The 18,529-nt window shown below is 41.0% G+C and overlaps 1 protein-coding gene across 1 annotated transcript in view; it reads left to right on the top strand.

Moving 5' to 3' along the window:
• The window catches only part of LOC135258584 (uncharacterized), a 37,272-nt gene that overhangs the window by 4,771 nt on the left and 13,972 nt on the right, over positions 1–18,529 (top strand). The window contains exons 2-4 of the mRNA XM_064342050.1: positions 13,515–13,633; positions 15,277–17,077; positions 17,352–17,778. Coding sequence (XP_064198120.1) covers positions 15,440–17,077; positions 17,352–17,778 — 2,065 coding nt within the window. The 5' untranslated portion in view covers positions 13,515–13,633; positions 15,277–15,439. The remainder of the gene's footprint in view (positions 1–13,514; positions 13,634–15,276; positions 17,078–17,351; positions 17,779–18,529) is intronic.

Raw genomic sequence — 18,529 nt, 5'->3', positions numbered from 1 at the left:
GTAATGATGTTTGTGTTTCCTTTCTGCATTGTTTTGTTGAGTTTGTTTGTTTCATTAAAGATGTCCGCAAGGTAGTTGAGTTGAGCCAGCCATTTCTCATCCTTGAGGAGCTCAGCCAGTTCAGGTTTCTTGTCTGAAAGGAAGGTATGCAGTTCCTCCCTGAGGCTGAACAGGCGCATCAACATGTTTCCCCGGGACAGCCATCTTACCTCAGTATGCATGAGCAGGGAATGATGGTCAGAACCCACCTCTTCACAGAGGGCAGTGAATAACCTGGAGTTTGTGGCTCTTGCTTTAACAAAGTTCACAATGGTCGCAGCATTGTTCAAAACTTTGTGGAGCCTGGGATCAATGTCCTTTGCGGCAAGCGCGTCTCTGTGACGGCACGGGGAGCGACAGCTTTTATCCTTTGAACTACTCCGGAGTGTCTTCCCATCATTGCCATCTGTGCACACTCCAATGCAGTTGATACAGCTTATTCCATTTGACCTCATGAAATCACCCAGTGCTTCAAAAACATCTTTTGCCGTTGTAGTTGTCTTGAGCTCTTTACAAAACAAAAAATCTTCCCTTATCTCCTTTTCCCATTCATAGTGAATGTATGTGAGTAGATGGAACATTTTACACACGTCTGTCGACTCGTCTAATTGGATGGCAAAATCATTTCCGTGAAGGCGTGCAGCGCACCGTACCAGTATATCCTCCGACATTGATGAGATGCGGCGTTTAAAGGTGCAATTTGACATCAGAATTTTTGCTAACTGCTTGGCCTTCTCCTCTCCAAACAATTCTCTGACTATCTCAGTTGCACAAGGCATAACCAAGGTTTCCCCGATAGTATGAGGCTTTTTTTCTTGAGCTATCTTCTGGGCCATTACGCATGATATTTTAAGAAGTTTCTTATCCACAGCGGTACTCGCTTTCATCTCTGCTTGTGTACCACAGAGCTCTTTTGCCTTTCACTCAAAGAATACCCTGGGCTTGTCCTTGTAATGGTTATGTTTCATCTGTAAATGTCTGACCAACTTGGAGGGTCTCAAACACTCGTTGGATAGCACTTGAGAACAAATGACACATTGTGGTTGTGTTGAGCCTTTGCTCCCAGGGAATGCAACAAAGCTATAATTAAGGTAACTATTTTCACATTTCTGACATTTTGCCGATTTTGCTTTAGACGAGCATTTTTGCTTTTTATTACTTACAGCTTCTGTGTTCTCATTATCTGTGTCCGAGACTGGGGCACTCTCGGCAGTCGAATTGGCACTGGAAGTTGATGGTTGATCGGTCAGGTCTTGATTAACTGCAACTTGTTTTGATGGACAAGTTAAAAACTTGTCCATTTTGTGTGAAAATGCACGGCAACAGTTAAGATATAACACTGCAAAGTTGGTGAGATTTGTCAGATGAGAGCTGCGTGAAGCGCGGCTATGTCCCTATTTTCAGAGCAGATTGTTTTTTTTTAGTTAATATTAGCATATTAGATTAAGCGATTATTTTATACACATGAAGTACTAGATAGATAGACTATTTGTTTAGTTAAATAGTTGTTTCTATCGCTTTTTTGTCATTAGAGTATTTTTCTGTATTTTTCTATATTTTTAAAGAAACATTCCCAGCCATCTCAAGGCCCCCCTGGCAGCTCTCTGAGGCCCCCTAGTGTGCTGCGGCCCCCCTGTTGAGAACCGCTGATCTAAACCATCTTTGTATTCTTTAACTATTTCTGACTTCTTAATGTAATGAACCCGATTTTTCCAAATGAAATTAAAGTTTAATTAGGTTGATGGGTTTAATGAACTTATTAGGTATGGCCATTGAATATGCAGGATAAATGCACCTTGCTAAGGATTCCATTTTAATTAGGTATGTCCTTCCAAAAACTGTCAGGTCCCTTTGTAACCACATATTCAGCCTAGATTTACATTAAATAATTTTGTCTTGTATATTCAAGGCTTCGCTGATTCTTGCGTCTTTGGTTACATGGATTCCAAAATATTTCACAGAAGATTTGATAGGAATATCATAAGCCTCTATGAGGTTGCAGTCATGTATGGCCATTAATTCACATTTATTGCGATTAAGTGTTAAACCTGATACTTTAGAAAACATATCAATTAATTCAAAGACTTTAGGGATTTGTTCTAAATTTTTTAAGAAGTTGGTGGTGTCATCGGCCAGTTGGCTTATAACTATCTGTTCATCAAAAACATTCAGTTTGACAATATCAGAATTTTTAATAAGAATTGCCAATATTTCTCCTGCCAAAAGAATGATTAAGAATGGGGAAATGTTGCATCCTTGTTTAACCCCTCTATTGATGGTGAAACGAGGGCAGGTACCCTGAGGGAGTGCTACTGAGCTAGTTGTGTCATTGTAAAAGGATTCTATTATGTTACAGAATTTAGGTCCAAATCCATACATACGTAAGACTTTAAACAGAAATTGATGTTCTAACCTATCAAACGCCTTGTAGAAGTCAAGGAATAAAATGAATCCTTTATCCTCTATCAGATGGCTATATTCTAAAAGGTCTTGCACTAGTCTTATATTGTTATGTATGGACCTGCCGCTTACAAATCTTGTTTGTGTTTTGCTAATTATTTGATTCAGTCCTCTTTATCTGTTGGTGTAAATGTAGGTTAGTAATTTATAATCATTGTTTAAAAGTGAAATTGGATGATAGTTGTCTAAAATCTTACTATCTTTACCTGGCTTTGGTATGAGTGTAATGATGTCTTATTTCATGCTAATGCGTAGTGAGAAATAGTTTGTAGCTTCTCTAAAGACTTGGGAAAGAAAATTTGTAAGCAAACCCCAAACGTGTCTGTAAAAGTTAGCTGTCAGACCATCGGGGCCAGGAGATTTATCTAATTTTAAGTGCATGACTGCTTTGTCTAGTTCATCCATAGTAAAATCCTCATCACATTCTTCCCTGAAGTCACTGTCAATTTGTTTTAATTTTGTCCAAGAGAAAGTCAGAATCTGCTATAGAAAGGGATGAGCTGTACAGATTTTGATAGAATGCACTTATTTCTTTTGCAATTAATGTTGGGTCTGTGCAATCCATACCATTAATCGTAAGAGTTTTGATAGAATTCCTTTCCTGTCCTTTTTCTTCCATTCTACAAAAATACGCAGAATATTTCTCTCCTTCAATCCACTTAGATCTTGACCTGATATATGCCCCTCAAACTTTTCTTTCATAAATTCTATCAAGTTTGGATTGTAAGGAAGAGAGTTTATTTTTGTCATTCTCTGTTAAAATCAGGTTGATGGTAATCAAATGTATCTATTTTATGATATTTTCTTCTTCCAAGCCATTTATATTCTTGGTATATTTGCTGAAGGAGATTGCATATTGGCAGATTTTGTATTTAAAAACTTACATTTCTGAGTATATGATAATATGGAGTCGTCCTGTAAGACTTCTTGAATAAGGTCTTTAATGCCATTAAAATATTCATCATATTTTAGAAGATTGGCATTGAATTTCCGATATCCTTTTTTTCTGGCAGACTGCCTTAGAGGTGTTATTGATAAATCAATGCAGCAGTGATCAGTAAGTGGTGCAGGGGATATTTCACAGTTTGATATTTGACTAAGCATTGTATCTGCCACTAACCAGTAATCTATTCTAGATTTGATTGAGGCATCTGGTTTGAACCAAGAAAACTGTCTATGATTTGGATTTTTTTCTCTCCAAGGTTCATGAAGGCATAAAGTGTTGCATAAGTTAACCAGTACAGTGTTTGGACGAGGGCCTGTAAACTTGTTGGGGGATCTGTCAATCCACTCATCCAGAACCATGTTCCAATCACCACCTATTAATGCATTTTCTGTAGCATATCTTTCTTTGTAGAACAGTCTTTGACACCTACAAAACGGTTTCTATTTTGCCTTGTGTTGCAGTAACCATAAATATTTCCCAGAATTAGTGACGAGTTGTCCACATGTAACACACAGAGAATCCAATGACCATCATTGCTAGATTTAGTTGTCGCTACTTTCCCCCGGACAGTTATTAAACAGAATTGCAACTCCTGCAGATCTAGATATACCATGTGAAAAGAGAATTTTATCTCCCCATTGAGTTGACCAAATTTTTTCATCAGATTCATTTGAGTGGGTTCCTTGGAGGAATATAGCCTACATTGTGGACTTTTACTTTTGCAATAAAGAAACATAGCTTTTCTTTTCAGATTGTCTCTTATGCCCCTAGCATTAACTGTTAAAAGTTTAAGATTGTTTTTTAAGGACATTGAAGGAAAAGAAAAAATTACTTAATTAAAAATTAATTAAATGAAGTGTAAAGTAAGAGAGGAAGGTTTTAACAATAACTGAGAACTTTCTTTCTCAGAAGCTTTATAGTTATAGATGAAAACTTGGGGTCAGGTCCCTAAAAGCGTTTTGGAGACTGTCCTCGAAGTGAACATGAAAGTCAAACCATTCAACATAGATGGTGAGCTTTTCTCCCCCTTATTTCCCATGTATGTAGTGTCTTTATAAAATGACTTTACATAGTGAAGAGAAAGAATATGTGAAGCTAAACATATTAAGAACCAACTTAAGTCTGTTATAGAGCAACAGTGAATACCATAAAGTAACATTTGTTTACCAACTGAATTGAAGTGAATTTCCAACAGACTTTGAAAATGGCTAACTCTAAGCCTTTACTATACATCCATCAATTACTGCCATGTGGCCTTTGTAGAACGCCACCTTACCCAGCGATCTAGCTTTCTTGATTTTCGGCCACAGTTGTTCTCTTGCCTGTCGATCCTCCTTGGTGAAATCCTGCACGAAGTGAAGACCTTGTTCCTTACACACGGGAGAGTCTTTGGTTGTTTTCCATACTGCTTCCCGGTGAAGCCTCCTCACAAACTGCATGATGACCTGGCAACTCCGTCCTTCTACTCTCCTCCCGATGCGATGAACTGAGTCGACAACATCTTCGATTTTTTCATTCCATTGTGGAAAAATTTTGAGGAGAAGCTCTTTGATTTTCTTGCTGAGGTTTTCTCCTGCTTGTTCCTTGAGACCTGCGAGTCTCAAGTTCCAACGGCGTTTGTACCTTTCTAATTCGACTACTCTTTCTTTTAGTTCGGCGTTTTCATTCTTCTGGTCAGAATGTTCTTTTTCCAGCACTTCCACTTTGGACTTGCATTCAGTGATTCCAACTGAATTCAGATCCACACGTTGTACAATGCTGGCAAACATTTCAGAGCTTTCTTTGAGTTGTTTCCCAAAATATTCCACCTTGTTATCCAGACTTCTTATGGCAGCTAAAAACATCAGCAAGGGCCATCTTCTTTGCCGGTGGAAGTTTAGTTGGAGTGACATTCAGTGGACGTCTTGTGCTCGAGCCACTAGTGCTAGCTATGCTTGACTTCGATGTTTCCATAGGGACATGAGCAGCACTTGCAGCATAGTTGTGGAATGCTAACTTGTTTCTCGCGTTAGCTGTCCTGAGCGCAGGGAAATCTTTATCGTTGGTAACCGACATTGTCTTTATTGGAATTCTTTGTTCTTCTTTGTGTTACAACGATGTTGTTGAATTGTCGCAAGCAGAATTCTGAGTCGAAGACAAGATTTGGGTCAAAGTTTAGGACCAAACGAACGGAGCTTAAAATTTTCCGTGTGCCTTGTTTGCCATCTTGCCGGGCCCAAGAGAGAGAGATTGTACATTATATTAGCTAGCTAGCTAGATACGTTGCCTACTTATAAAAACGCTACGCCGAGCTTGCAAGACTGAAATGCAGTGAGAAGTTGTGGTTAGTTAGCTAACTAAAAAATTAGTTTCACAAGCTAGCTATCGAGATGTCTTACTGACTAGCCACAGCCATATCTAAACAGTAGAACAGTTATAGGTGGCTAACGTTTCCGAACGATACAAACATTCAGTGGCAGTCGACTGTTACAAGTAATTATATCCAGCTAGCAGGCTTGACACAACTTATGACTGGTTTAAATTCTGTAGTGAAGAAGTGTGCTTTCAGCCATTCTGTGTTATAGGAGCTAGCTACTTTCTAGCTACTGTTGTTTAAATTAAAGGAGATCGGTGATTCTATTGTAGTCTTAGCTTCCTAAATCGACCCTGATCTGAAGCATGCACCATTGTGAAAAGCAATTGCAGACTGGAACAGCTAGCTAATATAATTCACTTGATTTATCTGCTTGCTCTGACTTGAGTGCCTGTTAGGTGCATGAGAGAAAGCAAAGGATTTAATCAATATTAAGTTTTATTTTTTATTCAAATGGAAACATGCAATGTGCTTTATATTTATATTTATATTAACAATGTGTAGTAATAAAATAAGAGCTTGTCACCTACTGCAATATTGGCTTGTTTTCATTGTTTACTGTAAAAAGTACAATATGGGCAACGACAACCTTTCGATACGATTTGCTGAACTGGATTGTTGTTAGTCATGCTATCCTGAACTCGGGTAGTGACAATCTAAGCAGTACAAGGTGGAAATTATTCAAGATGTCATTGCCTAGTACTGATAAATGTACCCCATCACTTAAAAACCATCCCGGTTAATTATTAGGGGTCCAATCAGCGAAGCTGGTGGAACCCTATTGTTTTTGTTAGGATTATTAGGGGTCCAAGCAGCAAAGCTGGTGGAACCCTATTGTATTTGTTAGGATTATTAGGGGTCCAAGCAGCGAAGCTGGTGGAACCCTATTGTATCTTTTAGGATTATTATTATTAGGGGTCCAAGCAGCGAAGCTGGTGGAACCCTATTGTTTTTGTTAGGATTATTAGGGGTCCAAGCAGCGAAGCTGGTGGAACCCTATTGTATCTGTTAGATTTATTATTATTATTATTATTAGGGGTCCAAGCAGCGAAGCTGGTGGAACCCTATTGTATTTGTTAGGATTATTAGGGGTCCAAGCAGCGAAGCTGGTGGAACCCTATTGTTTTTGTTAGGATTATTCTTATTATTTTTCTCCGCTAAAAGTGTCTATAACAAAGGGTTTTGCGTAAAAGGCCATAACTCCCACACCATACATTAGATCAACACAAAACTTGATCGACCTATGCATCTGAACGTGCTCTACAACTTTGCCATTGGCACCACCTATGACCGCCATATTGTTTGCCTGTCATTTTGACTTGTCCGTTGGGGCGTGGAAGCTTTCTCCGCTAAAATGTCTGAGGCTCAGCAACCATAAGTTGTACACCAACCAAATTTGGTGGGTGGGTTCCTATGGGCCCCCACTACTCAGGCACTACAAATCACCTATGTCGGCCATGGGTCATGTTTAAAAGGTCCTAACTCCCACACCGTATGTCAGATCAACACAAAACTTAATCGACCGATGCATCTGAATGTGCTCTACAACTTTGCTTTTGGGACCACCTATGTCTGCCATATGGTTTGCCCGCCATTTGGACTTTTTCATTAGGTGGGGTGCGGAAAAGCTGGAGCTCCAAATCTAAACGATTACGACATCGAGTAAACTTCTTTACGGCAAGCGACAACCATGGCGACGCAAGTAATCCGACACCGTAGGTCTAGTTTTTAGCAGTGAGGAGGCGGTCTGACAGTGCCACCTAGCGTGCATGCTAGGATAGGCTACCCAAAGTTTCTTAGTAAAAGCTTTCTGAGAGGATGAATAATTACTTTTCTTTGGCATGGATCCATTTGAAGACAGTATCGGGTGAGTTCGTTAAGTCTTTAAATCTGTCATTATGCTGAGAAATAGCGAAACCATTTCATTGATAGGTTCTGAGTTTCTGTGCAAACGCGCGAAAACACGCTGGTATAGTAAAACAATGATGGCAATACATGTATAGTCCGCTTCGTTCCGTTGCTACCATAACATAACGACCTACAGCTGCAGTTTCTCGCTGCAATTACTAATATTGAATATAAACAAAAGACGCATTTTACGCTGTAGTCTGCCAATGTCTAAATAAATAATATGGTCCATTTGAAGACAACATCGGGTGAGTTCGTTTAGTCTTTAAATCCGTCATTGTGCTGAGAAATCGTATTCTCAATTTAATCTCTAAATTGACTGTAAGCTTAGGGTTGTAACTAGGTAGTTGTTCCGTAGGTGACTTAGTCTTTACTCGTCTTAACTATTGCTTGAATGTTCTCATAGACTGCGTTGTTGCTGTTCTTGTTTGTGTTAGCGTTAATCAGTTTAACCAACTGGGTCCAAGTTGAACTATGCGGTTGTTCCCTGCACTTGGAACGGTAGGCTACTGCCCTCTAGGGTTTTCGACACACGTTCCTGGTTATGGTTATACACTTTGTTGTACGTCGCTCTGGATAAGAGCGCCAGCCAAATGCCTGTAATGTAATATTTCGTAGCAACAAGATAAACCCGACATTAGCCCTAAAATATGCCAATACAGCAGTGACAACGCTGCTCACTGAATAACGATATAAACGAGACAATTTTTCTTTAATTATACCATGTCATTCTACATTCAATATCTGGGACTAAACTTTGAATAATTATACAATCTTACCACTGGTTTCACGCGTAGAGATGTCCCTTTTGCGACTGAGTGGTCATATATTGTCTTGGACAATCCGTTTGTGGTTCCTGTTGCTTCTCATCTGCCAATAAATAAATAAAACGGTCGGCTGCTCTGCGCGTAGGTCGCGACTTGATAACTCGTCTTTTGTTTCGTTTTTTGTTCCGTTTTTTCTCAATGTCGTATTTATTATTTGAAATGTGTATTTATGTGTTATCATTCTATCTGTCTCTGAGGCGCTCTGAAATGTGCATTCTCTGCTAAACTGAGCAATGGATTGGATTATGTGTCTGACGTAGTGTTGCACGGTATACCAAAACTTCAGCACTTTCTCGGTATTTAAAAAAAAAAAAAAAAGGTTTCGTATTTGAATTTTCCGACGTTCGGTAGCTCTGCGTCAAATGTAAAAGCCAGGGAAATGTGTCTCCCGCATTACTGATTTAGAGGATGAAAAGTGTAATTTGTCAGAATCTTCGCTAGATGGCAGTAGCAACTAAGGTTGCCAAGTGAGGTGACTTGCGCTTGTGCACTCAGCTGCTTGATACAGCGCAAGCTTTGACTCAGTTCACTTCAGTAGCATTAGGTGTTCCAATGTGGAAATATTTTATTATAGATAGATGCTGTATTGTTATTAAAATATGCTGTTTTTAAATCTATTTAAAGGCGAAAGACCTGTTTTAAAGATTATTTAGTTTACAACTTCAATTTTTGAAATATATTAACATTTTTCTATTGTTCAGTGTTGTTACACTATAGGCCTATGCATATTCATATGTTGAAGAGGCTTCAACTTAAAGGTTGTTAATGAACCAGGTTGTTAATACACCATGAATTCGAAAATGAGGTCAATCCTTGTGGACATTACATTTCTGATCTATTAAGGTAATTTCAGTATCGTTAGGTACCGAGTATCGAATTAGCATCGTTTAAGTTTCAAGTATCATTTCAGTATTGAGTATTGTAATACTTAACCTGGTATCAGTATCAAAGTCAAAATTTTGGTATTGTGACAATACTAGTGTGACGCCTTTTTTAGTTGCGGCGCAGAAACACTGCAGCTGTGCATACACGCCGGACCATCCAAGTGTTACGACATCCCATCTAAGTGTTACGACAAAGTAAAGGCCTTTACAGGAGGCGGCCAGACACATCCATGGCGACGCAACTAAATCATCCGACAGCGTCTCTTTGCACAAAATTGGACATAAGTCATCAACATTTTATACAATCATCATGATATTCAGTAGATATGTTGGGTGAAGGCATATGATCATGAGGATAAAGCCATTTTAAAATCGCTCCATAGGGGCCAATGCTTGGACCCCTCCCAACGCTGCTTGCGGCTTTAATTTTGATTGAAATGCCTTTACTAGTGGTGGTCATCTTACATCCAGGTCACTTTGGGGATTTCCCCCTCCAACCGAGGGCAAGTGAGCATGAAGAAGCAAGCACGTTAAAAACTAGTGATGGGCATTTGGAGTACCCAGGGAGAATTTCAATAGGAGTATTCAAGTGCTCGATTGTGTAACTTGGGCTTTGTAGTGATATGATTTACGGTTGCTTGTTTTTATACACAAAGTACAACTGGTTTGATCGCTGATTCTAATATTCTATGTCAGATCCTCATTGAAATGTAGATTTTGATCAACTTAATGGCATAGAAAGCCTTTCTTGCTTTCTCTTTCAGTGTATGGCCAAGCTAAAATTTCCTGTGGAACTGATTCTTAAGCCTAAATCAGTATAATTGTTTATAGTTTATTCTATAATGTGTTTTCATAGGGTAAGGTTTTTGAGTGATTCCCTGATATCTGGGCCTTTTCTGGAATATTAGTATTTTCTTGTCCTTTTGGTTAACTGTCTGGACTCTGGTCTGACAAAATTTCTCTAACAGAGCCAGGTTCTACTGAAATCCCCTTTTTTGTGGGTGACGCTCAGAACCAGGTCATCTGCAGACTGAATACATTTGGTTTCTGTGTCATGCAGAGTGAGGCCAGATGTTGTAGATTGTTCCAGTAATTTTGCCAATTTAATTAGGCTATGTAATGCTGATTTGGGTAGGACTCAACCTGCAGCTCTGTTTCACCCCATGCCCCTGAGTGAATAAATTGGTTTTTTAGTTCCAATTTTAACTGCACATTCTTTATGTGTTTATTGATTTTTACAGGTAATTGCATAATCATGTTCCCTCCCTACACTTCTTTCATTAAGGTTAAAGAATAAGCCCTCATTCCAAAAAGAATCAAATGCTTTCTGGAAGTCAACTATGTAAGAAAAAATGTTGATTTTTTTTTTGGTTCACATATTTGTCCACTAGGGTGTTCAGGGTGAAAATGTGATCAGAGTGGTGTACTACGAAGAAAGATTGTGGGGTTAGTTAGTTAACTCAAGCTTTAATCTGGGTTTTCCTCATCACAGAGCCAACTAACTCTAAATCAGGGTATATCGCTATGGTAACTTATGCTGCACGGCTAACCTGGCCCGGTCAGGTTATGCTCTGGCTATCGGAGTGAAACGTGTAAAAGCACCGCCCTTTGAACAATTACCTTTAAAAAAGGGAATCTCCATTCCTGCAGGATTCCATAGAACTTGTGAGTATTTTCACAGGGTGGAGATTATTTAGAGACCAAATTAATGCGCTGGTTTTCTGCGTGGATACACTACACAAAGGACATAGATCGTCAACAGAGGGGCCTACAGTACATATGCAAGCTTCTTGAACCCTATGCGTCCATATCTACTTCCCTTAATTATGATTCAATGACCTGAGTCCCATAATACATAGGTTTATGAATTAACTTTGGTGTGCTTACTTCAGGCAATATCCTATATCAAGTGTAAGGTTTAGGAGTTCTAGAATCAGCAGTTGTCACATTAGAAATAAACTGTAGGACAATTAGTAAGTGTATATTTATTTCTTTGTAGTGGTAATTAGGTACACTACATTTCTGAAAGTATGCAGACACCTGAACATCACACCCATATGTACTTGTTAAACATCTCATAACAAAACCATGGGCATAATATGGAGTTGGACCCCCCTTTGCTGCTGTAACAGTCTATACTCTTCCCGGAAGGCTTTTCAGTAGATTTGGGAACATAGTTGTGGGGATTTGCTTTCATTCACCCCCAAGAGCATTAGTGAAGTTGGCCACTGATGTTGGGCATTAGGCCTGGCTCACTGTCGGCTCTGTAAAATTTGTATGCTTGGCTTAATGCATATGTATTTTAGGGCGTTCTGATGTCAGACCGCAAAAATATGGGAGGAGTGAATGGACATTTATGTATATGACCTGCTAGATGTGATTTGCAGTTGCAGCAAAGGTAATTGTGTCTGTTTTTTAACGTCTGCAAAAAGCGGGTGTTAAGTTTATTCTGGCACAAGATCAGCATGGCCATTCGTAAGCATCATGAGCATGTTAGAGTAGGGGGAGTCACCATAAATTACAGTTTTTGGATTTTGCTCTTTCATTCATTACATGTTTAGGCTACTATGAAATTTTACTGCGTAAACATCAACCACAAGCAACTTTGTAACTTGCTGTGAAGTAGTTCTGCTAATGTGCAAATAGATGACGAAAGCTGCTTTTGTTTGTTTCTTAACCCCCAGGTAAGCTTTTACAAACCAAATAGCTGACCATTTTTACAAATCAAATAGCCGACTATTTTTACAAACTGTTGGGCAGAGAAAATTCTCTCCGTTGAATAACCAGACACGATGAATTATCAGTATCATATAAGAAATAGGATTTATTTCTGCAGAAAGCGTCCAGGACCTACACACAACAAGGTGGATAAGGCTGAACTGAATAAAGCAGGGGCAGTCCCTGCTTTTATAAGCAAAAAGTGACAACAGTAAAGCATAAAGTAAGATTTAACAAAGGAAATGATTGGTTGTGTCCATTAATATAACAAAGTAAACGATTGGCTATGTCTTGTCTAACATGAGATACTACATAGGCACCTGGTGACCTGGTGGCCACTTAGTTTAAAGTTTAAATCAGAAACAATTGTTTAGTCTTTGATCTATCAGTTGCTTTCAGAGTCTTGGGCAGCATGGCGTAATAGCCGGTTCCTCCTTTATCAGGATGGCAGAGGGAAAACAGGGTGGAAGGCCAAGACTCCCAGTTCAGGATGGAGGGGGGAGAATGAGGTGAAAGGCCAAACTCACCAGTTTGGACTTCTAGAAATGCACATGAGACAGAGAGAAAAATGACACACACAGACACATGCATAGACACACGTATAGGCTATATTTCAAACTTTTTGTTGTCCTTGGGAGGTTCGGTGCCTGGAGACAGAGGGGCACTGCTGCAAGGCCTAGGAATTTTGTGTTGCACATAATTCTAGTTATGCTTAAGAAAACTCTCCTCCCCTCAAAACCAAATAGCCAACCATTTTTACAAACCAAATAGCCTGTGACATTACATTACATTTACATTACATTTATTTGGCAGACGCTTTTATCCAAAGCGACGTACAAAACGTGCATTTCATGGTCATAGACAACTACTAAACACAGGTTCAGTAAGATACAATACTTAATTTGTACAGCTATTTCTAGCCAAGAACACAGTTTAGTTCACCCAGTGAACACTATTCAGACCTAACCTCTGCAAAGCCAACTAGGCAGAAGAATAAGCTACAGTATTAGGACAAATACAAGTTACCAAAAAGTGCTGGGATGGGGCAACATGTAACAAGTGTCATGAAAAAGATAGCTGTTTCTTTTCCATTAATCACAGGATCCAGATAAGTCAATACAGCAAGCAAATTAGCTGAACACATTTAACATTAACACTGAACTAACTTAAAAAGTCTAACATGTTGATGAGTAAAATTTATCTTATAAATATTATACACCATTTAAAATGCCTAAGGTCTCCCCAAAATAACATGCGGCAATGCAGAATTCTGCGGCATTGGTGGTAATTTGCGGCTTGCTCAGTAAATATGGGCCTATGACTGTTTTATGTCCTTTGTATTTGTCCTATATATCCGTCCATATCTCTCTCTCACTCAGTTTTCGGGAGGGAGAGACGTGGCGGTATCAAAGACCTGGGTTTGAGGCACTGCTGGTGGAACAGCTGCAGAGGCAGCAGTGCAGGAGTGAGTTCTGTGACACCGTGCTGCAGTCGGAGGGTAAGATGCTCCCATCACAAAAAACCTCAAGTCCTGTAAAGTCATCTGATTTAGGGGTGAAAAATCAGCTTGTTGTTGGTGGTGGGTTATAAAAATAACTTTCAAAATCTATAACATATCAGCCAGAAGCAGATCCATCAGACTCCACATTCTTCTCAAAATGGTTTTGATTCTTGGTTTTTTGATGGTTGTAGTTCAGCCTTCAGTGCACTTGTCATGCATTTGGGTGCTGATACCTTGAAAAGGATGTGAACTGTGACCATGGGAACTCTTGACAGACATTTTCCCTTTATTAGTTTAATGGCCAATGAAAGGGTTTGCCATCCATTGTCAATGCCCTTAGTCAGCTGTATGCCCCAGAAGGCAATGCAGCAGTGAGACAGGTCTGAAAAACTTGAATATTACTGGTTTGAAGAAAAATACATATTGGGTTTAATGTATATACTGTATATGGCAATTGTTTACCATTTCAGCAACATAAATTAAAAAGCAAGAAATTAATGGTTATTTGATATTCATTTTAAAAACAGAAACTGAAAAATGAGAATCAAATGGTTATTTGTAATGACTGTTTTTTTATGAATGAAAGTACACTGTTATATTGTCATTGATTAGTAACGTAACTTGTAATGAATTATCTGGTAGGCCTGTTCATGTTAAGCAGCGAGTGTGGTTGTCCACAAAGTCTTATTCACAACAGACACATTTCCATGTCTTTGGCTTGGAGAACGGAATGTATATAACACACACCCTATCCAGACATTCATGATAATGTGTGTCTGTTCCCCCAACAACGTTATTAATCACCTACAAAGGAAGCTTTGTAACTTGTAGCTAAAGTTTTTTCCACTGCCAGCTGCAATGTTACAAACAGTGTCAGACCTAGGTGTCGGAGGGAAGTCATACACAGCCACCATTTCTAAGCAGGGTTTGGTGGACTGCTGTGTCAATTATGAATTTACTGACGGTCAATTAATTAAAAGTTACGTTACAAATTAGAAAACAGTAATGTGTATTTTAATTCATAAAAAACCATTAATTATTTCCAAGAAACGCAGTGTCTCTGCATCATAACTACGGTGATGGAGTGTAAACATTTGCCCTAACTGCAACAGTTGACGTCAACGGCCGCTAGCCGTTGATTTGATAATGAACAAACAGTCTCTGTTACAGTTTAGGCTACTAATCCATGCCCACAGATTTTACATGAATAATTCTTCTACGTTTGACCCCTGGGGTGCTCTGTAGCCGCTGGACCCTTTTCCCTTCAGAAAATGGAAATCAGAGTATGACGCCATAAACGTTAAAATCGAGTGCAATTTCAGTTTCTGTAATTTTATGTTTAAAATCAGTCAGCAACACAAATAATTGTTTGACTCTCGTTTTTCATTTCCTGTTTTTAAAATTAATATGGAATAACCATTTTTTGTTTTTTAATTTCTGTTCCTGAAATGGAAAACGATTGGCCAAAAAGTATACAAATTGTACAGTATCTCCTTGAGTGCTTTCAAATATGAAGCGAAACAGATCTAAAATGTTGTTATTTATTAAAAGAAAAAAAATATGTATCACAAAGCCATTGAAACCCCCACCCCCCTAGGTGTGTCTATACCAGCCCACAGTTGCATCCTCTCCGCTCTCAGCCCCCAGTTCTCCCACACGCTGTCCACTGCCCCTGCACTCTCCCCTGGGCAGAAGCACCTACTGGAGTTCCAGACTGTGGGGCCTAATGCCCTGCTGAAACTGGTGGGCTTCCTGTACTCAGGAGAGCTGCAGGGAGTGGAGGAGACCGAGAGACAGGAAGTGATGTCAGCAGTGCGCCAGCTGGGCATCGGTGTGCTGATGGAGGTGGTAGATGTAGGAGCAGCGGCAGAACAAATGAGACGGAGAGACAGAGAGGAAGGAATGGAGGAAGAGGGGAGCAAAGATGGATGGACGGGAGGAGAGGATGGTAAAATGCCCCTCAGATTTCCAGATGAGAAGGAAATGGAAGACAAAGGAGTGAGAAGGAGAAAGGGACAAGGAAAAGGAGGGAGAGTAAGAGGAGGGAGAGAGGAAGTAGGAGAGAGTGTGATAGAGGGAACGAGAGGGATAATGGAAAAGGGAAGGATAGATGAAGAGGTAGAGAGAGAGGGAGGGGGAGGCAGGTGCAGAGAGATAGGAGTTCAGACTGAAGCTCTGGGGGACAAAGAAAGAGAGAGCTGGACAGATGGGAGGGAGAGAGGAATAGGAGAGGAAGAGCTGAGCAGAGGGAACCCTGGGCTTGCTCTCTGTAACATTGCACTACCTGTGGTCTCACCAGCACTGTATATCCCCAGCACTGCCGTCGCCAAATTTGCCTTGCATTCTACTGCCCCTCCCCCAGCAGATGGTCTCCATTTGTTGGCTGCCGGGATATCAGCCGCTACTAGAGACAGGCCTGCAGTTAATTGTAAATGGCGTAATACTTTAGTGGAAGGAGCTGATGCTGTGGTGGGAAGAGCCTACCACATGTTGGGAGGAGCTGTAACTGTGGTGGGAGGAGCTGACCTGGTGGTGTCTAGGGCTAACCCCATGTTGGGAGGAGCTAAAGCTCTGGTGGGTGGTGTTGACCCCATGTTGGAAGGAGCTGAAACTGTGATGGGAGGAGCTAACTCCATGCTGGGAGAAGCTGACCCCATGGTGGGAGGAGCTGAGCCCATGGTTGTCCCTCTATTGCCCCCAAACCCCACTGTGTCTCTTTCTCACATGCTGCTCTTGCCTGCACCCCAAGACTATGCTCCCACACCTTCCATTAGCCTGTGCCTGGACCCAGGAGACCCGCCCCCCTCCTTGCCCCTCTGTGCTTTCCCCCTTGCTCCCCAGGCAGGGTTGGTATGCAATGAGACAGGAGCAGGTACAGGTTTGGAGGAGGGGCATGCTGGTGAGTTCTGCAGGTTCGAGGGCAACATTCCGGGGTTCATCAACTACTTCCTCAACCCGGGAGGCTCCCAGGAGGAGGAGCTCAGACCGAGGAGGGGGAGTGGCGGTGGGGAATGTGGTGGCAGGGCTGAAACCTGCAGGGCGGGGAGCAAGCGAGTGAGGCAGAAGAAAGAGGGAATAGGAGAAAAAAGGTCAGACGCTGGCTGGGAGATTTTGAGGATAAGGCCTGGGAATGGGGTTTGGCATCGGGGGTGGATAGAGAGAGCGCCGGGGGTGGGGCGTGTGAAGACTGGGAGGGGCGGAGGAGTGGTGGGCAGCCGGAGCAACATCAGGGCTGGTCCCAGTGGCAGACAGCCAATTAAGATTCGATTCAAGAGGCGGTCGGAGATGTGGGAGCTGGTGAGCGTGGCAGAGAAGGGCAGAGTGGCCACGCCCAGGAGTCGCGTTTCCCGGGGCAGGCAAATGGCAGGGTGTTGGCCACAGAGGGGAAGTGGAAGTGGAACCTATGGGAGAGAGAACACCCCCTGCAGAACCCTTAATCAGGTGGGGAACTGATACAGCACACACTCATACACACTTCTCATATAAACTGACACACACCTCACACACAAACACATGCACACACCACACTACACATCCCACACACACAAAGATGTATATACACAGCTCGCACACATGTTTCAGGTATTTCTACGGTGTGTATGTTAATGGGTTGTGTATGGGGTGTGTTGGGTGAGGTATTTTTAGGGTGTTTAGGGGGTGTGATATTTTGCTGCTGTATGATTCAGTTTGTCCCATGTGTCTTTGCTCATCCTAGGATGGCTTCCCCATCATTAAAAGACAGAAGGGTCGCCCCAGGGCACGGCCCCTACCTTTCCCTGCCCTCTCCCACCACCTATTCAAAGCCCTAACCCTCTCCCCTCCATCTGACAACCCCCTCTTAAACTCATCTATCCCTTTCCATCCTACTCTTGGCCCCACCCTTAACCTTAGCCCCACCCCTAACTTCCTGCACACCCTGCCCCTGCCCCCACCCACGCCAGTTGGGGTGGCCGAATCAGACAAGCAGATTGAAAAGCTGCTGGAGAATGTCATGATGGAACTCCCACCCACCATCCCTGTTGTCACAGAGACCAAGGGCAGCCACAGCAATGGCCTCAACCACAAAAGGTTTCGCCAACCCCATGTAGAGGCTGCTACCACCAAAGTGACAGCTGCTGGTCCCACAGTGTTGGCTGAAACAGGTGAGGTTATCAGTGTGGCCTGCTGTTCATAATCAACTGTTCAGTTGTACTGTTTAACTTTTGAATCAAAGTAACATGAAATATCATTTTTTTATGTGCTGGTACTATTACCTTGTCTCTGGTAGTGGTTTCTTTATCTTATCACCTGTAATTGCAATTAATAAAGGCTATGAACTAGGGGTATGAGTTCTAAATGAAGAAAAATCGCATTTGATCTCACATTGAGTAGATTTCAGAAAATAAAGTCAACTTTGCAGCACTGAGCTAGCATACTCCAACCGCACTAGAACAATGCAAAATTGTGTAAGATATAGTGGTGGCAAAAGTAGTTAAATATCATACTTGAGTTAAAGTAAAGATACAACCATTAAATAATTACTCTAGTAGAAGTCCAAGTCTCCTATACTTGAGTCAAAGTCTCCAAGTATCTGCGTTTTAATGTACTCAAGTTCTCAAAATACAATTTGAAAAAACATTTAGCAATAAAACAAAGAACATCTCGGTATAGTGTGAAGGCGTAAGGTGCCACATTGCCAGTTGAAAAAAGGGGCAGGCATGTTTTAATTCTCTAGTGCCTGCTTTGTTTACCCCGAGATGCAAAATAAGTGCCTTCACTTACTATAGTAGGTAATGCCAATAGGCTCTACTCTCTATAGCTGCATGCGAGTAACAAATACACCAACACAATTGTACTGTAAACATAAGTATACCTACTAAAAAATAAACTTAGTTTCCTAGTTTTTTTGTAAGG

This window comes from Anguilla rostrata, chromosome 7 (genome assembly GCF_018555375.3).
Source record: "Anguilla rostrata isolate EN2019 chromosome 7, ASM1855537v3, whole genome shotgun sequence".
Classification (NCBI taxonomy): Eukaryota; Metazoa; Chordata; class Actinopteri; order Anguilliformes; family Anguillidae; genus Anguilla; species Anguilla rostrata.
This window is presented reverse-complemented; position numbering and strand designations above follow the sequence as displayed.